We start from the raw sequence: 14543 nt of genomic DNA, 5'->3' as shown, positions 1-14543 counted from the left end.
TCCAGATCAGGCACTTCTCTTTCCTCTTCTAGCCCTGTCCTCAGCGCATCCTTTCCCAGCACAGCCCGGAAACAGAGAGGCAGGGACACGGTCGCTGGAAACACTGTGGCTCGCTGCCACTTTCCTTCACGTCATCTTCCGCAGCGGCCTGCAGCCGCCGACATACGCCTCGGGGGATTCTCGTGCATGCGCACTCCTACCTGCAGTGCCCTACAGCGCACGGAAAACGGGAGCACGCAGGTGGGAGTGCGCATGCGCGCTTAGGGTTTTATTATATTAGATAACTATAGCGTCACAAATACCTACAAATCACCCTATGGTGAACCATGCATAAAATTATATAATTTACATCAGACTATAATAAACCAATAATACTAATTTCCATAGAATCTTCAGTTGCTGCTTCCATGAATGGTATAAGAATCTTCTCTTCCCTTGTTTAAAAGCAGACTGAAACCCCACCTTTTTGATATAGCCTTCAATCCTTAACCTTACTCCTCTGCCCTCCAACCCAGCCAGCTGATTACCGTTCCCCTTAACTGTATCTATGACATCTTGTTTGTCTGTCTTGCCTGTTTAGATTGTAAGCTCTTTCGAGCTCAAAGCATCCGGAAGTGCATGGACGTCACAGTGATGATGTCATTACACCAATGTACGCAGATGCGCAAAGGCCCTCCAGATGGGCCCTGAGATGCCAGTGTGGGGGGGTGCTAGCAGGGGAGAGAGCCGGAGAGAAGGAGAAGTGCTGGCACCAGCTGATTACCTACAGGATGTTCCTCTCACCGTGAGAGGCACGTCCTGTAATTAGCCGGCAACTCTCCTCCTCCCCAGTGTGCTGCGGCACACCTGAAATCTCAGGAGGCACACTAGTGTGCCACGGCACACAGTTTGAGATACATTGATCTAGAGGGATAGATGCTGGACTAGGATTTTGGCATTCTTTATCAACAGTGCCTCACCTAGTACAGAGGAGGGGGGAGACACCATATCACAGGTGTGTGTGTGTGGGGGGAGGGGTGAAAGAGAGAGATAGCAAATTATCCCAGGACAAGCAGGCAGGTATTCTCACAAGAAGATGACGTCATCCGACGGAGCCTCGAAGCGGACGCCTCACAAGCAGACTTGTTTGAATAAACTCGAAGTTTCGAGTCGCCCGCACCGCGCATGCGTGAGTGCCTTCCCACCCAGCACAGGGCACGTCTCCTCGGTTCTTACTTTTCCGCGGAGCCAAGAAGTCCATCTTTGACTCTCTGCATGAAGTAATTCCACTTGTGCCTTCTCTTCGACCCGTGGTTTTGTGTTATTTTTGTCACAAATCACTGTTTTTTCTTTATTCTTTTCTTTTAAAAAAAAAAAAATATATATATATATATTTTCTTCCGTTTGTTCAACCGGGCAGGACTCGCGGCCACAGCCCCACAGCTTCGATCTTGCAGCGGCTCTTTTTCGGCCTATGTCCCGGCCTGCAACAGGTTTTAAAAAGTGTTCCAAGTGCCAGCACGCGATTTCCCTCACGGACCCTCATCGACGCTGTCTTCGGTGTCTTGGGCCTCAACATCTACCGAAATCGTGCCGGCCTTGCTCAACACTTAAGTCTCGTGCTTTTAAGCATCATTGTATCCTGTGGGAGCAGCTTTTCAGCATGGAGTCTTCGATGGAACTCTCGTCTTCGAAGGGTGCCTCGCCCTCGACTTCATCCGAAGCTCTTCCGGCTTCCACAGCTTCCACTCCGAGCCTCATCAAACCTGCCTCGTTTGTACCGGCTCTGTCTTCGACGCCTGCTGCGATGCCTTCCTCTGCCTCTTCAGGTCAGATAGGGCAGCAGCCCATTCCCCCAGTGGTGCTTAAAATGCCTAAAGCTTCTAAGTCCAAGCACTCTCACACTGCCTCGAGGTAACACAAGGCCCGTGCAGGTGGTCCCTTTGGAGACGCGGATCCATCCTTGCTGGCTTCATTCCAGACCTTGTTGGAGAAGCAGTTCATTCAGCTCTTTACTACCATGGGGCCGAAGCTTCTCTCACAAATCCAGCCTGGGCATACTGCGGTCTCCCACAAGGTTGAGCCGCCTCCTATGTCTCAGTCTCATGCATACTCTTTGCAGGGAGCAGAGTCTCTGTGAGTGTCTGGTCTGGCAACTTGGCACGGACAGCAAGGAGCAGATTCCTTGCCAGTGCCTCAACGGGAACCCTCACACTCGAAGCAAGGAGCAGTCTTTGCGAGTGCATCGAGGTTCCTCTTCTCAGCCTCTACTTCTTCGTTCCACAGCCTCCAGCCCTATCCATTCTCTAGGGGCTTCGACTGAGGCACGTTCTCCTCGATCCTCGAGGCCTGCTTCGAGGTACAGCTTGCATCACAGATCGAGGCATTCATCGAAGCATTCATCCAGGCATGCATCGCCACACCGTAAGCAGCCTTTTCTTCAGCTGTTGCCACCTCCTCCGTTGAGCCTTCCACTTCCGGACCTTGAGGACCTGGTGGTTTCCAATTCTTCGTCCAGGTCTCCATCTTCGCTGGGCCAAGCTGCCTCGACGTCCTCGAGTCCATCTCGAGGCACGGCTTTAGCGGATCAACTTTTTTTTTCATCTTTCCTTCGTCAGATGGCAGTTGACTTGGATATTCAATTAGATTCGAAGTTCTCCAAGGAATATCTCGAGACCATGCATCTCCCTCAACCTCCAGCTGAATCTCTCAGGCTTCCGCTCCATAAGCTTTTGGATCAAACCTTTGTCCGCTGTCTGGAAACTCCTTATACCATTCCAGCTGTTCCAGGCAAACTGGACTATAGGTATAAGACTGTACATCATAAGGGCTTTGACAATACTCAATTGTCTCACCAATCCCTTCTCGTTGAATCTTCTTTGAAAAGAACTCATCCTTCCCAAGTGTATGCTACTGTCCCTCCAGGAAGGGAAGGTAAAATGATGGACAGATTTGGTCGTCGCATCTACCAGAATTCGATGATGACCTCAAGAGTCCTCAACTATAATTTTCATTTCATCACCTATTTTGAGTTCTTTCTTTCCATTCTTCCAAAGCTTATGCCTTATCTGGACTCTCGTATGCACTTTGAGTTCCAAGAAGTCATTGCTTCATTATCTCAACTCCGTCTGCATCTTCTCCAGTCATTCTATGATGCTTTCGAGTTAACTGCTCTAGCAACTGCTTGCTCTATGGCCATGCGATGTCTTGCTTGGCTTCACACTATCGACATGGATCCTAACCTGCAGGACCGGCTGGCTAATGTTCCTTGTGCAGGCAATGACCTCTTTGATGAATCCATCGAGGCAGCCACCAAGAAACTATCTGATCATGAGAAGTCTTTTGCATCTATTCTCAGACCGAAGCCGAAGCCGGCTCCTCCTCATAGAAACATAGAAAGATGACGGCAGAAAAGGGCCACAGCCCATCAAGTCTGCCCACTCTACTGACCCACCCCATTAGGTCTGAGTGCTAATGACCTAGTACCTTAACTCGACCCTCGTAGGGATCCCACGTAGATGTCCCATTTATTCTTAAAGTCGAGAACGCTGGTGGCCTTGACCACCTGCACCGGAAGTTTGTTCCAGTGATCTACCACCCTTTCTGTGAAGAAATACTTTCTGGTGTCGCCATGAAATTTTCCGCCCCTGAGTTTGAGTGGGTGCCCTCTTGTGGCTGAGGGTCCCTTGAGAAAGAAAATATCATCTTCCACTTCGACACGTCCCGTGAGGTACTTAAATGTTTCGATCATGTTTCCCCTCTCCCTACGTTCCTCGAGAGTGTAGAGCTGCAATTCGTACGAGAGACCCTTGAGCCCTGAGATCATCCTGGTGGCCGTCCGCTGAACCGATTCAATTCTGCGCACATCTTTACTGTAATGTGGCCTCCAGAATTGCACACAGTACTCCAGATGAGGTCTCACCATGGCCCTGTACAACGGCATTATGACTTCAGGCTTTCACCACCACCACCCCGTCCGAGCATCTCCCTTTCTCCCTCCCTGCCCCTTACCTTCATGGCAGGCGATTTCTAAATTTCCTTCCTATGAGCAGCCAGAGCGTTGAAGTCGTGTGTAGCTGCCGTAAAGGTCATCTCTGACGCAACTGGAAATTGAATCAGAGATGACCTTTCCTGCAGCCATACACAACTTCAGTGCTCCGGCTGCTCATAGGAAGGAAATTTAGAAATCGCCCACCATAAAGGTAAGGGGCAGGGAGGGAGAAAGGGAGGAAATGTGGGGTGGGGAGGAACAGACGCTGAAGAGAAATTGGGAAGAGAGAGTAGGAAGAAAACGCTGAAGAGAACTGGGTCAGGGAGAGAGGGAAGGAAGGTGGGGTGGAGAGGAATAGACACTGAAGAGAACTGGGGAAGGGAGAGAGGGCAAGTAGGGTGGGGAGGAACAGGCGCTGAAGGGAACTGGAGAAAGGATAGAATGAGGGAAGGTGGGGTGGAGCCTGAAGGGAAATGAGGAAGAGAGAGTGGGGAGAAGACGCTGAAGGGAACTGGGGACGGGAGAGAGGGAGGGAAGGTGGGGTGGAGAGGAACAGATGCTGAAGGGAACTGGGGAAGGGAGATAGGGAGGGAAAATGGGGTGGAGAGGAACAGACGTTGAAGGGAACTGGGGAAAGGAGAGAGGGAGGGAAGGTGGGATGGGATGGAGAGGAACAGACACTGAAGGGAAATGAGGTAGGAAGAGAGGGAGGGAAGGTGGGGTGGAGAGGAACAGACGCTGAAGGGAAATGGGGAAGAGAGAGTGGGGAGAAGATGCTGAAGGGAAATGGGGAAGAGAGATTCCAGACTATGGGGGGAGCGGAGGGAAGAAGATGGGTGCCAAACCAGTTGGGGGTGGGGGGTGAAGGGAGAGATGGAAGGGAGATGCACAGTAACAGAGCATATGGAAGAGACAGAGAAGGCAGACAGTGGATGGAAGGAAATGAATGAGAAGATGAGGAAAGCAGAAACCAAACAACAAAGGTAGAAAAAAAATTTCTATTTATTTACTTTTTTTTTGCTTTAGGATAAAGTAGTATATTAGTTGTGTTGATAAACATTTATAAACAAAGCCATGCCAGCTGAACATAAGAATTGCTGCTACTGGGTCAGACCAGTGGTCCATCATGCCCAGCAGTCCACTCACACGGCGGCCCTCTGGTCAAAGACCAGCGCCCTGACTAAGACTATCCCTATCAGCATACATCCTTGTTCAGCAGGAACTTGTCTAACTTTGTCTTGAATCCCTGGAGGGTGTTTTGGGCGCACCATTGCCCGGTAAAGCGGCATGATAACCCTCTCCGATCTGTTTGTGATCCCCTTCTTTATCATTCCTAGCATTCTGTTTGCCCTTTTCGCCGCCGCCGCACATTGCATAGACGGCTTCATTGACTTGTCGATCAGAATTCCTAAGTCCCTTTCCTGGGAGGTCCCTCCAAGTATCGCCCCGGACATCCTGTATTCGTGCATGAGATTTTTGTTACCGACATGCTTCACTTTACACTTATCCACATTGAACATCATCTGCCATGTCGATGCCCATTCCTCGAGCCTGATTATGTCACATTGCAGATCTTCGTAATCTGCCTGCGTCTTCACTACTCTGAATAACTTCGTATCGTCTGCAAATTTAATCACCTCGCTCGTTGTACCTATGTCCAGATCATTTATAAAGATGTTGAAGAGCACGGGTCCAAGCACCGAGCCCTGCGGCACCCCACTGGTGACGCTTTTCCCAGTCCGAGTAATGTCCATTTACCCCCATTCTCTGTTTCCTATGCTCCAGCCAGTTTTTAATCCACATGAGTATTTCACCCTCGATTCCATGGCTCGCAATTTTCCGAAGTAGTCGTTCATGCGGAACCTTGTCAAACGCCTTCTGAAAGTCCAGATATACAATGTTGAGGGGGTCACCCTTGTCTATCTGCCTGTTCACTCCCTCGAAGAAGTGCAGCAAGTTTGTCAAACAAGATCTGCTTTTGCTGAAAACGTGCTGGCTGGTCCTCATCAGACCATGTCCGTCAAGGTGATCAATGACGCGGTCCTTTATCAGCACTTCTACCATATTTCCCGATACCGAGATCAGACTCATCGGTCTATAGTTTTCTGGATCTCCCCTCGAACCTTTTTTGAAGATCGGCGTAACATTTACCACCTTCCAGTCTTCTGGAATCTTTCCCGTTTTGATCGACAGATTGGCTATTAGTTGAAGCAGTTCAGCTATGGTCCTTTTCAGTTCCTTGATAACCCTTGGATGGATGCCATCCGGTCCCGGGGATTTATCGCTCTTGAGCCTATCAATCTGCCTGCATACCTCTTCTAGACTGACCGTCAACCCTGTCAGTTTCCCATTTTCACTTCCAGCATAAGCTGTGTATATCCTCTTCGATAAATACAAATGAAAAAAACGTGTTCAGTCTGTCGGTGATAGCCTTGTCATCCCTTATGGCTCCCTTTATTCCTTGGTCATCCAACGGTCCCACTGCCTGCTTCGCGGGTCGTTTCCTTTTAATATATCGAAAGAACGGCTTGAAGCTTTTCGCCTCCTTGGCTATTTTTTCCTCGTAGTCTCTTTTTGCCACTTTTACCGCCTTATGGCACCTGTGTTGATGTTGTTTGTGCTTATTCCAGTTTTCATCTGTTTTTGATCTTTTCCATTCCTTAAACAAGGTTTTTTTGTCTCTGATCACTTTCTTAACCTCTAGTGTGCCACACCAGTTCTTTATTCTTTTTCCTCTTTGATCCCTTGTTGATACGCGGTATATATAGATTTTGTGCCTCGGTGACTGTATCTTTAAAAAGAGACCAAGCTTGCTCTAGCGTCTCTAGTTCAGCAGCCAGAACTTTGATTTATAAAATGACAATTGTACAGAATATGGTTTATTTTTATACTTTAAAGAAAATAAGTTCAGAGGGGTTGCGATCAGATGGTTTGCGGGGACGGGGACAAAGTTTTCCCCCAGGTCACAGCTGGCTAGGCGCTTTGAAGTCTGGCAGCAGCAAAGAACGCCCTCCTCCAGGGGGCGCTGCAAAGACCGCTCCAGCCTCGAGTGCGTTTTCAGTGGTTTCCTGGAGACGGGAAGTTGAGGCTGCATTTCCGGTCCAAGATGGCGGCCGAGGGCGATATGGAACTGGAGCTGGAGACAGAAGAGAACTGCAGCGAGCGGCCGGCGGACAAGCCACGCAAGCATGACAGCGGAGCTGCGGACCTGGAGCGTGTCACCGACTATGCCGAAGAGAAAGAGATCCAGAGCTCGAACTTGGAAACGGTGAGGCAGGAGGGGGCGAAAGGAGCACGTGGGTCACCCAAGCATGTAGGAAGAGGCCAGTTGCATTCCTCCTCGCTGCTGATGAATGTTGGCCTCAGCAGTTACGGTACAGACTGTGCAGTTAAGCTTTTCGCAACTCACACAGAGACGTACCCAATTACAACAGCCATAAGATAGAGCAGACGATGGCAGAAAACCCCCAGATATCGGCCACAAATTTGTGAACACTCTTTCTAAGACAGTTTTTATCATTGACTCTCACTTCTACTTCACTAGTATACAAGATCCTTTTTCTCCCTTCCCATGTCCAACCACAGTGCTTTATAAAAACCTAAATAATCATTTAATCCCCCCACTAGGACAGACGGGGGAAAATGCTTGAGTACTGGGAGAACAGTGTAGAAAATTGAATAGATAAATTTGGTGCAGTTGCATTATGGCACTGCTAACACAGTTTACTAAAATGGAGTCAAAATCCATTAATTTGTGCATGATTGGCACTTAATTTGAGATAAGTGCTTTAACAAGCATTAATTGGAACAAATTAGTTGCAAGTGTAACTGATTTATGCTCTTATTCTGTAAACTGAGTACCTGACTTATCTCATGTGAACATAAGAATTGCCGCTGCTGAAAAATGATCTTTCCACGACCAAATAAGTGCTGTGTTCCAGAAATGTTTCTACCGGCTTTGATTGATTCGTTCTCAAGCCAAGTTGCTTGACCCACCATCGTTAAATATCCTTGTCTATTCACTAGTAATCTCATGTTTAGACTACAGTAACGCCCTTTTTATAGAGGAATTACAAAAAAAGAAATCGAGCGTTTACAAATTGTGCAAAACTCCACCATAAAAATAATTTCTAAAGCAAGACAATTTGACCACCTTACTCTCCTCTTGTATAACGCACACTGGCTACCCATCGAATAACATATAAAATAATGTTGTTGACATTTAAAACTATAACTGCAGGACAGCCAGAATTCATCAACAAACTTCTGATCCCTCATACCACTCATTGTTCACTCCGATCCTCTAATTAAAATCTGCTTTCCATTCCATCATTAGGACACATTAATACTATGAGAACTAATATATTCTCTGTTACTGCTCCCTCCCTTTGGAATTTGGCCCCAAGTCATTTAAGAGAGGCAACATCCCTAGATAAATTTAAATCCAGTCTAAAAACTTTTATTTTCAAAGATGCCTTTGAAACTTTACGGTCCTTTTAAGGACATGTTAAAACAATTTTGGTTCTGGCCTCCAGGCTGATCCTTTTAGTTACCTGCCCTTTTTGTATTTTTCCCATAATTGTTCTTTACATATATTCTTCCCCCTTTTTCCTCTCGTTCTAATTTGTCTCATGTTTATGGTTTGTCTGTCTTATGTTTTTATGTCCGTTGAGTCAGTTCATTCCCCTTATAAGTTTTTATTTTTTGCTGTAAACGTACTTTTTTAAAAACAGCTTTGAATTTGGATAAGGTAGGTTATCAAATTTTAATAAACCTTGAAACCTTAATGTTCTGTGCAGAATACTAGTTTATCACCCTAACATTGGGTGCCATTTACTGAATTCCACCTTTTGGTGGTTAAGAGAATATGAAAAATTTTGCTGCATACTTATTAATGTACAATATATAACTCATCTGGCTAGATGACATAGAAATTTTGTTATAGAAACAAGCATTAGTATTTGGAGGGTGTTGGAATATTGAGTGAAGGAACCTGTTATGTTTGTGTAATCTTTAAAGAAACCTTGTCTCTCTATCTCTAGGCTATGTCTGTGATTGGAGACAGAAGATCTAGAGAACAGAAAGCAAAACAAGAAAGGTAATGTGTTCCTTTTTTCAGTTCTATTCTTGTTGTTTTAAATTTAGCTTTAGAAACCAATGGTTCTTCACTTTGCTGAATCAAAGTAAATTTTTACTTCAAGAGGCAAGGTACTCATTATTATTGATCTAAGAATCAGGCGTTGCATATATCTTCACATTTGTAAGTCTAGTTGATTTGCAAATTTTGCATACTCTGAAAACCAGATCTGGTTGCAGCTCTCAAAGAATTACAGTGATTGGTGCATTGAACTGAGAACTAGGGAAGCCAAAGTTCAATGCTCATTGCTGCTTTCTGTAATTTTAATAAGTCACCTAACTTTCTATTGCCTCAGGTACAAGCTTAAATCATAATCTCTGGAGAAAAAAAAATACTTATAGTAACTGGCTTTGAGCTACTGCTGAGAAGAGATGAGGGAAATCCAACTCCAAATTTCAAATTATATTCTATTCTGTCAACAGAGAGAAGGAATTAGCAAAAGTTACCATCAAAAGGGAAGATGTGGAGTTGATTGTGAGTATGGGAGAAAATTCTCTTTATTCAAGTTGACCTTTTGAAGGTTCTTGTCAGTGATGTCAAGAAAGTACTTTTAGATAAAATGGTGGTAGGAAATGTATATTTTCTCCTTTTCTTCTACCTGTGTAAAGCAAACACGTGAATGAAGGATTCATTTTTCAGAGGTGATTATTGCAAGAATAGGAGGTTCTCACCTTTAAGGGGTCCTTTTATCAAGCCGCGCTAGCGCATCTGACATTTCATCACACGCTAACCCCTGCGGCTAGCTGAACAACTAATGCCTGCTCAATGCAGGCGTTAGCGGCTTGCGCGGCAGGCAGTTTAACGCGCGTTAAATCCCTACTGCAGCTTGATAGAAGGACCCCAAAATGTTTGGTACAGGCAGTCCCTGAATTACAGACGCCCAACTTAAATACGACTCGTACTTTTTTTTTTTTTTTGGTAAAATATTTTTACTAAATATATTGCACAGTACAATACATCCCCCTTAAAAACCATGAATAACTGCTGAGTTTCCACTTAAATATTAACATTAAATACTTAGAGGGGCATAATTTAAAAAAAAACGTCTGAGTCCCCTTTTGGCCTAAGTCCCTAGACGCAGAAAGAAGGCAGCAAGGAAGTGTACATTCTCAAAAAAAACATCCAAAATGAGTTTTTAGGGGTTTTTTTTTTTTTTTGAGAATGGCCTACCTCTACATTCACCAGTTTAATTGCCCACTACGTCTATCCTTAAGACACATTCTCAACCACAAAATTGCCCAAGTCCCAAACACCCAAAACAAGACCTTTTAGGTGAAGGAGGGGCCAGTCTCCCCCCCCCCCCCATGATGCCCGGCATGAGGGATCCTTAGCGCTCCTGCCAGAAGGCCAACCTTTCCCCCCCAACACCCATGATCGTGACCGGCAGGAGGGAGCCTAAGCCCTCCTGCCAGAAGGCAACCCCCCCCCCTGATTGGACATCCCCGGACCCCTCTCCACACCCCCACATAACCCTCCTCTAACCTGAAAGATTGGCCAGCTGGCAGGCCCGCCTTCCAAATGGCGGGCCTGCCCCTTCCTGGTGCATTATGGGATGCACTGGGGAGGGGCCTAGGGCCTGATTGGCCCAGGCGCCTAAGGCTCCTCCTATGGGTGGGGCCTTAGGCAAATAGGCCAACTGAATCTTAGATTGGCCCATGTACCTAAGGCCTCGCCCATAGGGAGAAATGTTGGACATGATAATGGAAGGGAGGTAAAGAGATGCTGCATGAAGGGGAATAGAGAGGTTTGATCCAGGGCACGAGGCATGGAGAGAGAGAGAGGGTAGACAAGTAGGAAACAGAAATATTGGATGTGGCAGTGGAAGGTACAGAGATGGAAGGTGGATGGTGATCACAGACAAAGAAGAAAACATCAAATGGGCAGGAGACCCAGGTGAGCGAGTTATTTTCTGTTTTGTGATTGCAATATTTCAGTTCTGAAATGTGTATTCTGCCAGAGCTGGTGTTAACGAGCATGAGCTAGGACCTAAAAGAGAGAGAGTCTTTTTTGTTAATTTTGTTTGCACCACAGCACCGGTGTGAGGTTGGAGAGGGCAAAGGGGGAGGGGTGGGTGAAGAGGCTACAAAATAAACCTGCCAGGCTGTTTGAAAAAAATGTTGGCTTGTGCGAGAAAAGTGAATCGAATCAAAAAATCAATTCATTAGGCTGAATTGAATCAAATTTTTCCCTAAATCGGGTAGCACTAGTTTTCAGTAGGCACTCACATGATGGTACAGACTTTGATGCAGTTGTCAGAAATTCAGAGTCAGTGGGACTGTAAAAATTGATTTTATTATATTTAATTGCACAACTGGATAACCACCAGATAGAGGTTGTGGGTATTCTATAGATAATAATAACAGTTTATATACCGCAGGACCGTGAAGTTCTATGCGGTTTACAATGATTAAAAAATAGTACAGAGTGAGTGAACATAACAGAGTTAAAAGCTAGTGATTAACAGCTCTAGGGATCAGTTATTGTGAAGAAAGAGTTGTGCAGGTCAGCTGCCTAGATATTTTAGGAACAGATATGTTTTTAGATTGGGTGGTGAGTGGCAGCTTAGGCTTCTTCCAGCCTCACAAATTGTAAGTGCCATTGAGCATCATGAGGAGCCATGGTCTGTATTTATAGTTTCACCAGGTCTGCATTGCTATAACTTGTTAGCCTTTTTTTGTTGTTTATATTTTCAAGCTGAACTCATCTCTTATATTTTGCTTATTTTTTCTATTCATACTTTGTAAACATTAACGTGTGAACTTAGCTGACTTTTATATTCTGTATTACAGGTTGATTATAACTGGTTATAATCTCCTATGTTTGGTGTGTGTGCACCTACTTCATTGCTGATTTGATTGTGTCTGTTCTGTGACTGTTTGTTTTTTTGGTTACTTAATAGATGAATGAAATGGAGATCTCAAGAATGGCAGCAGAGCGCAGCTTACGGGAACACATGGGCAACGTGGTGGAAGCCCTAATTGCTCTCACAAACTGAGTTGGTGTTTAGTACGTGTTTAGCCAATTATAGACATTGGGACACTTATAGCCTCACTGGATTAGATGGCATATTCTTGGGAAGAATTCAAAGTTCATTTAAAGAGACTATTAATCATTATGTTTCAGGCTACATTGACCCCCCCTAATGTTTCCTTCTAGTCACCTTAAATGATCCAAAAAACAGATTTATAAACTTACACAAGTTATTAGTTACTAATAAAGTTCTTTACTTAAAATGTACAAGTTAGGCTACTGTATGTAGTAATTTATTTTAAATAAAAGAATTCACCATCATATAAATGGTTGGTAGGTATTATTTTTGTGACTGAGTAATGGTGATTTGAGATGCCAAGTGCATAAAGGGAGTCCAGTGCTTGAGTAAATAAGATTAATGTAAGTCTTCATTGGTTTAATGACCCAGCTGTATCTTACCAGATCATAGGCAAGATAGAAATCCTGATGGATCGAAAGGGACACAAGAGGGAAGGAAATGCAAGAAAGTAACAGGCTGCAAACTCAAGTTTATGTACACGAACGCAAGGAGTCTAAGGAATAAGATGGGGGAATTGGAAGCTATGGCACAAAAAGATACCCTTGACATCATCAGCATCACAGAAACATGGTGGAACGAGGAAAACGTCTGGGACACTATACCACAGAGACAGGGTAGGACAAAAAGGTGGAGGTATTGCCCTATACATCAAAGAGGGAATCGAGTCTACCGGAGAAAAAAAAATAAAGTCTCTATGGACCAAAATACCGAGAACAAATGAAACGGAAACAAAGATCAGCATCTACTACCGACCCCCAGGGCAGTCCGAAGAAACTGATGGAGATATGACGGACGAGATTAAACACAATTACAAGGGAGATAACTCAGTTATCATGGGCGACTTCAATTATCTGGGGATAGACTGGAACCTAGGCACCTCCGGCTGCAGTAGGGAGACCAAGTTCATGGATGCTGTAGGCGATTGCTTCCTGGAACAACTCGTCAAGGAAAGTATGAGAGGAAATGCAATTCTGGACTACGAGGACCGGTGCAAGGTGTAGAAGTAGAAGGGACTCTGGGAAACGATCACAATATGATCTACTTAACATGGACACAAGGGCAAAACATCGATCCACGGCACTGAACTTCCGAAAAGGGAATTACGAAAGGATGAGAATCATGGTGGAGAAGAAGATTAAGAAGAGAATAAGCACTGTAAAAACGCTAGAGCAAGCATGGTCCCTTTTTAAGGACACAATCACCGAGGCGCAAAATCTATATATACCGTGTATCAACAAGGGATCCAAGAGGAAAAAGAACAAGGAACCGGCTTGGCTCACTGTAGCGGTGAAGGAAGCGATCAGAGACAAGAAGACTTTGTTTAAGGAATAGAAAAGGTCAAAAACGGATGAAAACTGGAAAAAGCACATACATTAAGCAGGTGTCATAAGGTGGTAAGAGGGGCCCAAAGAAACTATAAGGAAAAAATAGCCAAGGAGGCAAAAAAATCAAGCCATTTTTTTGATGTATTAAGGGGAAACGACCCAAGAAGGCAGCAGTGGGGCCGTTGGATGACCATGGAATAAAGGGAGTACTAAAGGAGGACAAAACCATCGCCGACAAATTAAACACATATTTTGCGTCTGTATTTACCGAAGAGGATATATACAGTATACCAGAAGCCGACAAGCTATATGCAGGAAACGAAGACGGGAAACTGACAGGGTTGACGGTCAGTCCAGAACAGGTATGCAGGCAGATTGATAAATCCCCGGGACCGGACGGTATCCAGCCAAGGGTAATCAAGGAACTGAAAAGGAGTATAGCTGAACTACTCCAACTAATAGCCAATCTATCAACCAAAACAGGAAGGTTTCCAGAAGATTGGAAAGTGGCGAATGTTACGCCGATCTTCAAGAAAGGTTCGAGGGGAGATCCGGGAAACTACAGACCGGTGAGTCTGACTTCGGTAGTGGGAAAAATGGTAGAGGCGCTGATAAAGGACAGCACGGCTTCAGCAAAGGAAGATCTTGCTTGACGAACTTACTGCACATCTTCGCAGGAGTAAACAGGCAGATAGACAAGGGTGACCTGGTGGACATTGTATATCTGGATTTTCAGAAGGCGTTTGACAAGGTTCTGCATTAACAACTACTTCGAAAAATTGCGAGCCATGGAATCGAGGGTGAAATACTCACGTGGATTAAAAACTTTGGCAGATAGGAAACAGAGAGTGGGGGTAAATGGACAATACTCGGACTGGAAAAGCGTCATGAGTGGAGTGCCACAGGGTTCTATGCTTGGGCCCGTGCTCTTTAACATTTTTAAACGAACTGGAAATTGGTATGACAAGCGAGATGATTAAATTTGCAGACCATACAAAGTTATTCAGAGTAGTGCAGACGCAGAAGGACTGCGAAGACTTGCAACGTGACATAAACACGCTC

At 45.1% G+C, this 14543-nt stretch overlaps 1 protein-coding gene across 1 annotated transcript; it reads left to right on the top strand.

Moving 5' to 3' along the window:
* The first annotated feature begins 7036 nt into the window (after positions 1-7036).
* On the top strand, positions 7037-12404 carry HYPK (huntingtin interacting protein K). Its single transcript, XM_033920663.1, has 4 exons — positions 7037-7238; positions 9013-9068; positions 9530-9581; positions 12007-12404. The coding sequence occupies exons 1-4, from the start codon at positions 7077-7079 to the stop codon at positions 12100-12102; spliced, it is 366 nt and encodes a 121-aa protein (XP_033776554.1). The 5' UTR covers positions 7037-7076; the 3' UTR covers positions 12103-12404.
* The last annotated feature ends 2139 nt before the right edge of the window (positions 12405-14543 follow it).

Source organism: Geotrypetes seraphini, chromosome 14 (genome assembly GCF_902459505.1).
Source record: "Geotrypetes seraphini chromosome 14, aGeoSer1.1, whole genome shotgun sequence".
NCBI lineage: Eukaryota > Metazoa > Chordata > Amphibia > Gymnophiona > Dermophiidae > Geotrypetes > Geotrypetes seraphini.
Note: the sequence above shows the minus strand (reverse complement) of the source record. Positions and strands in the feature narration are given on the sequence as shown.